This window comes from Anabrus simplex, chromosome 5, assembly GCF_040414725.1.
Source record: "Anabrus simplex isolate iqAnaSimp1 chromosome 5, ASM4041472v1, whole genome shotgun sequence".
Classification (NCBI taxonomy): Eukaryota; Metazoa; Arthropoda; class Insecta; order Orthoptera; family Tettigoniidae; genus Anabrus; species Anabrus simplex.
The window spans coordinates 7,517,809-7,530,225 of NC_090269.1; the positions used below are offsets into that span (position 1 = coordinate 7,517,809).

At 38.4% G+C, this 12,417-nt stretch overlaps 1 protein-coding gene across 10 annotated transcripts in view; it reads left to right on the plus strand.

Moving 5' to 3' along the window:
• Tlk (Tousled-like kinase) overlaps nt 1–12,417 on the plus strand; it is an 883,856-nt gene that overhangs the window by 769,308 nt on the left and 102,131 nt on the right. For all 10 annotated transcript variants that reach the window (XM_067146736.2, XM_067146743.2, XM_067146741.2 and 7 more), the window contains one exon: nt 12,048–12,159. In XM_067146736.2, the coding sequence (XP_067002837.1) occupies nt 12,048–12,159 (112 nt within the window). The remainder of the gene's footprint in view (nt 1–12,047; nt 12,160–12,417) is intronic.

Sequence of the window (12,417 nt, forward strand, 5' to 3'; positions counted from 1 at the left end):
GAAAGCAGTCGTCAAGGAAACACTTGTACAATATTCCATAGAGAAATTGTCCTAATAAATATTCTTTTCTTAATAATTCATGAAAAAAGATCAATTTATAAATTAAAAATTATACAACTAGGAATTAGTTATATTTTCATCTACGTTAATAATAAGAGCCGCACTGTGATATCAGGATTTCTTCATTTCGATAATTACTTATAAATTGTATAATTTTTAATTTATAAATTGATCTTTTTTCATGAATTATTAAGAAAAGAATATTTATTAGGACAATTTCTCTATGGAATATTGTACAAGTGTTTCCTTGACGACTGCTTTCTATTGTAGAAATAATTTATATATTTTCTCTTGAGTTATTTGTTTGTTTTTAATCTTGTCAATCTTATGTTAATTTTAAGGACACTTCCTCTAAAGCATTACTTTGTCAATTTTATATATTTTTCATCTAAACAGTGTTATGTGGCTGAAGATGTTGATAATATACGAAACATGTACCACTTTTGACCATTAAAAATTGCCTTAAGCAATCATTGTATCGACTAGGTGGAAAATAAATAAATACTTAATTGTGAATATATAAGCTAATTAAAAATTTGCATATATGAGTCATAATATGAATGAAACTGGATTTAAAAATTCACAGTAAGCTTGTATGTACATATACAGAGTTTCATCGAAGAATATCGTCGCTGCCGGGACAAAACCTCCTATGTGAAATAATTTTAGCTTAGAACTTTGGCTGGTAAGGTTCTGTCATCTAAGGTGCAATATCGTGTTCATATTGTCAAGGCATTCTCGCTCTTCACAATGTATGTGCTGCGGGTCAGTATATCTCCAAAACATATCACATAGGAGGTTTTTTTTTTTTTTTTGCTAGGGGCTTTACGTCGCACCGGCACAGATAGGTCTTATGGCGACGATGGGATAGGAAAGGCCTAGGAGTTGGAAGGAACCGGCCGTGGCCTTAATTTAGGTACAGCCCCAGCATTTGCCTGGTGTGAAAATGGGAAACCACGGAAAACCATCTTCAGGGCTGCCGATAGGGGGATTCGAACCTACTATCTCCCGGATGCAAGCTCACAGCCGCGCGCCTCTACGCGCACGGCCAACTCGCCCGGTCATAGGAGGTTTTGTCCCGGCAACGACAATATGCATATGGGCATTTGTATAAGAAATTTAATTTTCTGTCCTGTATGTTTGCTCTTTTTGTTTAGAAGACTTAACAGTTTACTCATTATTTTGGTTTTCATCAGATAAAGCCTGCACTAAAACACAGAAATGGAAAACTGTTGAGAATTAGGAAGATTATGTATATAACTTTTTTCCCCTAGGAAATTAAGCCCTCTCAGTGCTGCATGTATTTGTTAGGTACTAGCCAAGAGTGCCACACACTTTTTGTCCGATTTGCAACTCTCTAGGAAAAAAATGCTTCACACTCAATTTTTAACTATTATCAGTGAAACTTTCTTGTATAAAACGAAGGTCCCTTTGAATTATTTGCACTTCATACCTAAAAACACTTAAGAGTTAAAATTATAATGGTGAATTTAAAAATTTAAAATTCAATTAATGAAAATACACATTTTAAGGCAAATATGTAGTTCTAAAAATCAGTATTGCACCATATCCTATCCTAAAATCCGGCAGGTTCAATCCTGGCTCAGTCCGGTGGTATTTGAAGGTGCTCAAATACGACAGTCCCGTGTCGGTAGATTTACAGGCACATTAAAGAACTCCTGCGGGACTAAATTCCGTCACCTCGGCGTCTCCAAAGACTGTAAAATTAGTTAGTGGGACATAAATCAAATTACATTATTATTATTATTAAAATCCGGTTGAACTCAGGGTAAAAGCGCGTGGTTCCATTTGAAAGTGGGCACAACAAAATCTCTAACTAAACTCATACTAAAAAGTATATGGACAGGAAATATCGAAACATAACTTCTGAATGAGACACAGGTTAACTGGTATGATAGATTTATTGATTTAAAAAAAAAACATAAATTCAGTTCATACTAATATAAATGAAAAGGTTAAATTAATGTAAAGTTGACCCCAAATCGGTCCTAAAAATGTGACACGCACATAAAAATCTGTCACATGATAGCAAAATAACTATACAAAGAAATTTCAAAATTTAATGAAAATTTGATTTGTGTTACTAATTTGATGGTGTAAATGCGCCAACTAAATTTCTAAGTCCGCTTGCCCGTAGGCATTGATCTTAATCTTCCAAGTTGATGCTTCAGCGATACAAATACGCTAGTAAAAAATTTGACTATGTATATTGTTAAATTGAAATAGTAAATATGGTAGTTCAACCTATTCAATACAAGTAAATAAAAGATGTAGAGATTACATTCTTATTTAATTAAAAGTGGAAATGGTACCAGTTTCAACCGCAGTCTGGGTCATCATCAGCCGATTATATGTATATTGTACCGGGGAAAAGAATCTCTGTCTTTGGGGCCACTGACACTAGCTTGAAGAGCATGGAATATTTCTAAGGGTGTGGCATGTATACATTGGAGTTGGTATAGAGAGGGGTATTAGTTCATTGAACTTAGATTTCTTTGAAAATTTGGTTTTATTGTTCATTGGAAACAAATTCATATCACCTTTCGATACAAGTTGAGTTGAAGCGTAATAGCAGGCTGGAATCTCCGGACTCCGGGGTGGTTACTGGGCACGGTCTGGACAGGAACCACGCCAGTCCTGGATGTGAAGTTCTCGACGTTCTAGAATTTGATTGAAATAATAACATTAAGTTATTTATTAGACCACCTAATCAATACAAAATCGTCTTGGGTGATTTACATAAATTTGTTAGCTAATAGTGGTACATGTTTCGCCTTCCCTGAAGGCATCATCAGCCATAGTTATTTCACTTCAAATCTCTTCAAGATTTTAAAATTCATTTCATTACTACATGTTATTTAGACGCTTATTTTTAATTTAAGGTTAAGACTATGGCTGATGATGCCTTCAGGGAAGGCGAAACATGTACCACTATTAGCTAACAAATTTATGTAAATCACCCAAGACGATTTTGTATTGATTAGGTGGTCTAATAAATAACTTAATGTTATTATTTCAATCAAATATCATCAATACGGACCAAAAATGATATTTATTACATGTAATGTTCTAGAATTTCTCGAAGTTCAAGAGGATCTGGGAGTTCTCGAATTTCTAGGTGCCCTCGTTGCGGGATTCGATCTCGCACGATAATACTGAGAGGTGAGGCGTGACGTGCACACAAGGCCCCCATATGGCATTCAATTCACTTATAGTACTGTTAAATAAATTGTCATTGACCTTTAAATATTGCCTTCATTCATTTGCAAGTGGGATATGTCAAATGTTAATGAAATTGGCACTCGAATCTTGATCCAAACACCTCGTTGAATCATAAAGCTTCATAAATTATCACATGAAAATAAGACAATTAAACTGAATATCTGACCACATGATGTATGTCAGCCGAATTAATACTTGGAAAAATTATGTACAATTTATAATGTCAAGTTCACGGCAAGAGTCCGCTAATATTGGCATGACAGACTGGAATGTTCTATTAGACCACTAATCTTTATCATCACAGTTCCTAACTTACTGACTCTGTCAATTTATAATCAGAACACAATATTGAGCGCAATACTCACAGTTCGTGTAAGTTCAGGACATATTAGCATGTTCATGATAAATTAAGCAAATTTAATTGCACTCGGAAATGCCCTATCCCGTCTCTGAATAATTATCAAAATTATGTGCACTTGAAGACTTGCTCAGCACTGTCTTTAAATAATTATTAAAATTAAACAGCACTCAAAGAGAGTCTAACACTGTTCGTGAATAATTATTATGAAGTAGAAATTATAAGTTCAAATATGGCACTGGAAAATTTTATATTCTCTCAGAACTTTCCAAGAGGAAAACACAAATTCAGATATGGCGTGAGTATTCTATGTTTCCACAGTCCGTTACAATGACACAAGTTCACATGTAGCACTCTGAAATATTCTATGTTCCCACAACTCATTACGAAACACAAGTTCAAACGTAATACTCGGAAACACTCGTAAGTTTTCCACAGTTCATCACGAAACACAACTTCTATGTGGTACTTGGAAAATTACAACACTCACAAGAAAAATGTTATGTTCCCACAGCTTGTCACGAAACAAGAAGTTCAAATGTGACACTTGGAAATATTCTATGTTCTCAAAGTCTATGAAACACAAGTTCAAATGTAGCACTTTGAAGAGTTACAGCACTCACGAGAAAATTCTATGTTTCTTCAGTTTGCCACTGAAACACAAGTCCTAACAAGACATTATTAAGTTCCGCCTCTGCTGGAACCGAGCACTGTAGATGCAATGTACCGTCCGGACATAGGTTCAGTCTGCCGCACTTGTAGAGCTCCACCCGTCACCCATATCGCAGAGACGGTAGAGTATCACAGTATCACTGACCCTGTAGCCTGGATCGCCCTCCTTTTATACACGGAGCCGACGAAGCATCTAGAAACGTTGATATTATCCACCTCTATAACTCCCAAAGTACATGGTGGATTCTCTCCAGAATTTGATAGTTTGCATCTGTAATGATAGCCTCTACGTTGGCGGTGTAAAAACATCATCTTAACTCCAAGTAGACTTTTACACATGGGTCGGAACATTACCATATATGGTTACGCCTGGCTGCGTGAAGCTAGCTTGAAGCGGCTGTGCACGTCAGCGAGTTCGGCGGGCTGCCTGTGCTCCACATCGCACGAAATTTAACACACATACTTCGGACTTGTTTTCACGTAGCGGTGTTTCCGGTACAATATTTACATCCGAGATATTTGGACACAAAACATTAAAAATACTGGTCCAGGGCTTTCCCTGATCATCCCTTCCAAAATGTATCACTGATTTTAATTATGAGCCCGTAGTCACATGCAAATGGACCAGACAAAACTGCCATCCCTTCAGTTTAGTCAGCGACCTAAATTCATCCCAATTACACAAGACAGAAAAATGAACAAACAAAGTACACACACAGATAAAACCTGTAAATAAAAACATGTACAAAAATGCATAGAACAAGATAGAGCTTTCGGGCATCGATCCCGACTTGCACAGGCTGTGTAGGCTTGCGTCTAAACAAGAAGCAACAGTTCCATCTTTTCTCTCCCCATGTGGGTTGGTTGGTCAGCTGTAGGATCACAAACTTTATCTAACAAGGGCAAGGAATGCAGAGTTCTTGGAATCATTACAGACCCTTGTAAATTCAGCTGTCAGACGGGCCAGCTCGCTGGGGTAGCTTACACAATTGGTTGGGCCTGTCGCCGACAATACATCTCAAAAACGAGGAACAAAATCTCTCAATTATATACGCATAGCCACTACTTTCATAAGCATCTCACTGGCTTGGTAATTAACACACCTACAAAATCACGGCTTCCAGTAGCAAATACGGCATTCTTGCCTTTATCACATGTATTTAGCCCCATCAACATCCCTCTGGCATATCTAACCTCACATTTCACATATCCATGGTTCGATACCATGATGTCCCAGAACTTGCTTCCTTCCCAATATGAAAGATCCTGCTTTATCTCAACGGCGCACACAACTGTACCACTCATCTTGTATCTGAAAGGTTCATGCACAGACAGTCATCCTAAACTAATGTTCATTGTTCTGACATTTACGCAATGCTGAGAGTGTACAGCCTATTTGATATTATAGAACTCTACCCAACATCTCTATCATAAACAAAGTGAGGAAAAATAGAATACACTAAGCAAAAAAAAAAAAAAAATCACTAACCTATCAATACTCTTTTCCCATCTATTTAAAATATATACACTTTACATGGGCTAAAACATGCATACCGCCCCTGAACAAATTTGCGTTAATAAAACTGAACAAAACAAATGCCACTCTGGCTTACACTTAATCACTGAATGTTTAATTAGGTAAATCCCTAAACTATTGTGTTTATATCCCATAAAACGTGCCTAAATGGACGTAGGAAGTTAACTTTTGCAGCTACTCGCCATCAGCAATGAATCACATGTCCGCAGTGTGACTATCTGCCTTAGCCCATCATGACAGCAACCATTAAGGGTTGAACAGCCGTGGTCTCGAATCTTGGTCTGGAAATGTCTGCAGTGATGCTATATGTTAAGGCCTCTTCTTCACCACTTAGCGTGAATGTGCACAGGATATCGACCTTAATGCTAAGCTACAATTGGCTTAGCCTACGCGCAAGCTTTAGTCCGACTTGTGCATCATTAATTTAAGGGAACAAAGCCCAATCGACATCAGTCCTTCTCAGCGGTTAAATATATGTGGAAATGCTCACGTTATTTCGCGGCTCACGAACGGTTACGAACAGTTTGTGCTAATTTTAACGTTAATTATACTTGAGATTTCACTCGCAGGTACCAAGTACTATTTTCTCAATTTAACGTATTTATTAATTTCTGAACTACGCCAGGCTGCACTTGGCATTTCAAAATAGTTTTCGACAGTCAAGATAGAAGTAACTATCTCTAAAGTACTGTTAGTCACAAAGCAAATACTGACGAATAGGTTCTGAAACGCGCACACTGCATGTAGCTCAATTTGAAATACACAATGAAAATAGCAGCTGTCACTGAGAACGACACACATCGCGTGCAGCCGACTGAATGAGGAAACTTATATAGTCTTACAGAGCGGCTGTTGCGGAAGGTAATTCCCCAACAAACAGAGTTTAGCCTCCTAACCATGGACTGAGTTCCAATGGACTCTTGTTTAAATGAGCATTACTATAATACCGCACAAATAATAATTTTTATCACTTACGGGTAGGTGATAATTCTGTTCTCACTCTCTTATCACTTCTGACCTGTGGAATCTTAGCTCAGTGACAGATATATCGGTTTAAATTCAAATGATCCCAGCCTTGGGAAAATGAAGTTTGTCAGCCTGATGTAGTTGTTAAGTGCTTCCTCACATTCAAATTACCACCCCCTAGCTCGTGGTGATTGGATTTGAATGCTACAGTAGGACTCTACATGACTGGATACATAGCCAATGGCTCAGTTCAAACTTCAAAGGTTTGTTCATACTGGAAAAATCCTGGGTCCACCTAGGCTATGTCATGGCTGTGCAGGCTTCCTGCCTTCATTACCAGTGTCTTGAATATGCATTAAATACAATTTTTGCACAGTGGTATTAATAATTAATTGGGGCATATGCTGATATGGCTCAGCATGACACACTAACTGATGGTATTTCTTGTAGTACAGCCTCTTGACTGTCATTTTGGATAAAATGATGTTATTAGAAGTGGTAACATTTCATAAAAATCAAAATAAAAGCTATGGTTCAACATCATGAGGAGGGGCATGTTTCGGTCCAGGTAACTCGAGGAAAGGGTGAGATGGTTGGTATGGTAAATCACTATCAGGGGTAACTTCACTGAATAATGGCAATTTGGCGATGTTGTTAATATCAATATTACCATGGAAATTTTCGTTACTTTCCGAATTATCTCACCACGGCAGTTGGTGGTTTTCCATTTACAAAATCGTTTTCAGAATCACTCTCACTGACTACAACCTCACTAGAAGTGATTTTCAACACTAATATGAAGTCCAGTTCTCTTACTTAATCGACATAATCATCGTCACTCCCGAAACTGTGTATGTAATCAGTTAGATCATCATCATTTGTAAATACGTCGTCCCATAACTCCGTCATCACTGTTGACATGTGCATAAGATGTACGGACATGACCTTCACATTTTTAAATATTCATCCCATTAAAACAATTTTATGCGGCCCCTAGTGGTAAATTTGGAGACTACACACCTTCCTTGATAAGAATATACTGATGTTTGCTACCATCTAACGGAAAAGAAAGAACTACGATGGTTTCTTAAAGAATCTGCATCATTCCCAGCACTTTCGGTGAGTTCACGGAGGAATGAAAAATTATCCCTTGGTGCTCAAAGAGTGAACAATAAGTACACTTCTACACTTAGTAGACTAGTCTTTTTAAATAGGAATAATCCTGTAAGCAGCACATTTGCTTTCAAGAGACCCAGGCGCACATTTTCCTGTTACTTGCTTCACATTTTCTCATGCTGCATGATCCCCTGTAGAGATCTAGAATGGATAGTTAGCCTGTCCTGTGTGTATCGAACCTATATGTGTGTATGTACTGAGTTTCATCGAAATCTGGCAAGTGGTTTGAAATTTGTGGTATAAACAGACAGAAATTTTAGCCAATCATTACACTTGTAGTATATGAAAAGATTAGTTTATTTTCTGTGTATTGGAAATTTTTCCAGTTGGTTTTCACATTACAGTTCGTAAAAATTCACTGGGAGACAAGATTGATTTGGCAATAAATGACTACTCATTCGAATCACATTGACTGCTACTGCTTCTGCTGCTTGTTTGGCAGCTGATTTCTACATCGTGTAATGCTGAAAATCTTGGTTGGCAAAATGCCCTTTTGTTTTATCTTCCCTTTTAATTTGGTCACTGGTATACTGTTTGTAGTAAGCTTGTGGAAGTCTTGTACGCATAAATTAGATCTGCATCTACTTTTAAAGGTTATTTTGAACTCGACAATATGGTTTCGAATGTAAGAATCGATTCTCGAGTGCATTATATTCAATTCGGCCTGTTGCTAATCACAAGCAAATTAGAAAGAAAAAATAATCAATACTACTACCTTGAGCTCAGCAGAAAAAACATTGGGACACGCTGCACAAGCCAGTACAAGTGGGAAACGATACAAAATCTTACCCTGTGCTTATAAAACAGCTGTGGTTTTCATAAGGTTATTTTAACATAAAAGCATAAATATAAAATTCCTGTCTTATATTAGGACCAAAACAGTAACGGGCAATCCCAAGACCTCCCATGGCTTTGTATATGTAAGGTGTGGCATCTGTTCTGATCTTGAGAACACAATCATATACCTGATAGTGCCTGAAGATTGAGTGCATCATTGAAAGCTGCAGCAGCTGTGAAAGGTTCATCTTAGGTAACATGTCAAAATGAGTAAAAGTTTTGAGAATGCACATTTTGTAAAAACTTCATTCCACTTGGGAAATGCATCATGGCCAAGCACAGTGGTATGAATATCTCAAGGCATTAGACAGGAGAAAGCTTCCAAGTATATTGCAAACTCTCAAGACTTGAGTAAGGTATCTGTGTTAAAGTACTAGACTTGTGTTGGGAAGGAGCAAGTTCGATTCCTGTTAGAAAGCCCAGTGACTATATAGTACCTTGGGAGAAGTGCTGAAAATCTGCTCAGTGATCATACATTGGACATGATGTGGATTTTTTTTACATGCGCGAACATTTGATGAAACTCATTCCGTCTTCAAGTACGACTGTTGGAATACACTCCATCTCCTTCCAATCATTGTAGCAACTCTACTTTATGATTTCCGAGGCTTCCCTAAATTATACCAGCCGAGAGTTTTGCGAAAATGGTCCTTTATGCAAGTTCACTGCTAATTGCTTTCCTAGTACGTTTTTTAATTGCCAGAATTATGGGATATTGATGCCAAGATCCATAGGTATGTCATAGCCATGCTTTCGTTGAATTCTATTTCTTGAAAAACGGTTGATTGGGGATTTAGCATTGACGGGACTGAAATTGCTGAATAGTTGATGTGGAAAATTGTTTCTTCAAGGATTGGATAATGCAGAATTTTTAAGACCTGATTTAATTAGGTTGCTCCCAGGACGTAATATCAACAAATAATCCAAGAAAACTTAGTTTCCAGGAACGAATAATGAAGTTCCCACTGTATATAATGCGACTGAGAGGCTGGATGCACACATTGCACTTCCTGCTGTCGTGGATAAGGGAAGTGATTTAACAGGGTTGCAGAAAGGTATGATCATCGGCTTTTGGGCCAAAGGGGCAGCATTTCTGAAATAGTGACATTGTGGCTGCTTTGTTTTTGTGGTAAAGGTGTATCATTAGTGGACGAATGGTACAATTGGGAATAACTGTCATAGAAACTGCGGAGCTCCAAGTACCATTGATATCTGGGGTGAACATTGATTACAGTGGTGCGTGAAGGCCAACTTGGCAGGCTACAGTAGAGCAGCTCACCATCCGAATGAAACAGACAAAGGGTGAATGCACCCTTGCTAACACAGTTGCATCAACGAAAACGACTGGACCCCCTGTGGGTGGGGGACGAAAACAAAGAATACACCCACGGTATCCCACGCCTGTCGTAAGGGGCGACCCAGGGATGATTGTATTAGAACCATGAAACTGCTTGTGATTAGTACCACCACGCAAGGAACACCATGGGTTGCTTTTACTTGCGCGTAGTACCACTATGTTAGGTACTGAATAGGTTTGTGATTAGTAGCACGCAGGAGCACCGTGTGGTCAGCCCCCCACTTAGAGTGCACTGTCGGCTTTTACAGTACCTGTGATTAGTACCACTATACGAGCGACACCCTGGTTCTGGCTTGCATATGATTAGTACCCACTATATGAGGAACACCACAGGATAGTAAGAGGCCCTGTGGTTAGTCCACTTATATGATGAACACCATAGGTTTACGTTGCCTGTAAATGGCACCGCAGTGTGTAAAACACCATCGGTCTGTAGTACATGTGCGAATTTCAGTACCTGTGAGTAGTGTCGTAATGTGTGGAATACCGCAATTCTATGCTACTTTTGATTAGTACCGCACCATAACAAATACCATGGTTCTACTTTCCTAGTGATAAGTACCATTATGAGGGGCCGATGACTTGGATTTTGGACCCCTTTAGACTGCAAACAACATCAATTCAGTATTGCGATTTGTTTAGAAGCAGTCCCTTGGTCAGTAATACTATTGTCTTAAGTCAGTTTTTGTGAATGTGAGACACTGCAGGTTGGATCTACTGATTGTTTTAAATTCATATCCATCCATTCATTCTTCGTCCTCACGTTTTGCATTCTGGTCAGTGGAGGATTTTGGACTTTTAATTTGTCATTGTAGTTTGTCTCATTTCGTACCATTAGGGACCGATGACCTAGATGTTAGGCCCCTTTAAACAACAAGCAGCGAAGTCGACATCATCATCGAAAAAAACTGAAATTTGCTTAACAGTATGGCGACTGGACCGCTGCTGATTTGCGACGGGTAGTCTTCTCCGACGATTCATAGAACGGATGGACGTCTGCATGCCTGGTGAGAAATGTCAGAGAACCAACACCCTGCAACCATTGCTGGACGAACACAATATGTTGGGGGCAGTGTTATGGTCTGGGGAATATTCTCATGGTATTTTTAGGTCCTGCCATCCATGTGGAATGCACTCTTGATTGATTTGTTTATGAATCCATCCTTGGAGATCAAATCCACCTGTCCATGATGATGGTCTTTCCTCGGGAGGATGTGATCTTCCAGCGCGATAATATACCTGGCTACATGACTGGAAGTGTTCGCAGCACAATAATGTACCTGGCTACACGACTGGAAGTGTTCGCATGTGATTGGAATTGCACAATTATGACTTCAAAGTTCTCCTATGGGCCCCAGACAGCCCTGATCTTGATCCTATTGAACCTCTGTGTAACCATCTTGATTGACGTGTTGCTGTCTGTCTCCTTCACACTGCACTCTTCAACAGGTGTGGGATGCACTGCAGGCAACACAGCTGCAGATACCCATAGAGACCTATCAGCACCTGACTGAGTCCCTGCTAGCACATCAGTGCTGCGAAGGGCAGTTGGTCTGGGTACTAACAGGTGGTGTTAGTAATGTGATTCCATTGCGTATGGATAATGTCTTAAATTAACAATCCCCCAATGAAACATTGTACAGAATTTTAAATGTTTTAAGATAATTTGTATTTAATGCATGAATAGTTGTATTTGACTTTTTTTAGTATGTATTTAACACTAAACCTTGCCCATTTACTTATTGATCGAGTGAATGAAGGTCATAATAAACTGATCGTATTATTTTTGTGTTTTTGTTGAATATCCTCCAGTTATAAATATTGTGGTACGTTTGTTACAGCATAAAACAATTCCTGAAAGAGAAGCTCGTTCAATAGTAATGCAAGTTGTCTCTGCACTCAAGTACCTCAACGAAATTAAACCACCAGTCATCCATTACGATCTGAAACCAGGTAAAGCTTTTGTTATGGTATTGTGAAGATGCATGGTAATAATGATAACTAGATTTCAATGCCTTTTTTAGTAATTATAAGGGTGATAATACAAATATTAATTAACGAAACTGTTTTAAGTATTGCATTTATGCTTTAACGGTCCGTACTTATAGACATGATATTGTATAGGCTTTTGGGCTTGTGCCGTGTCTAGAAAATAAGGTGAAATTCTTAACGTTTCGCAGAAAACTGTGCTCTGCGTCCTACGAAGAATTC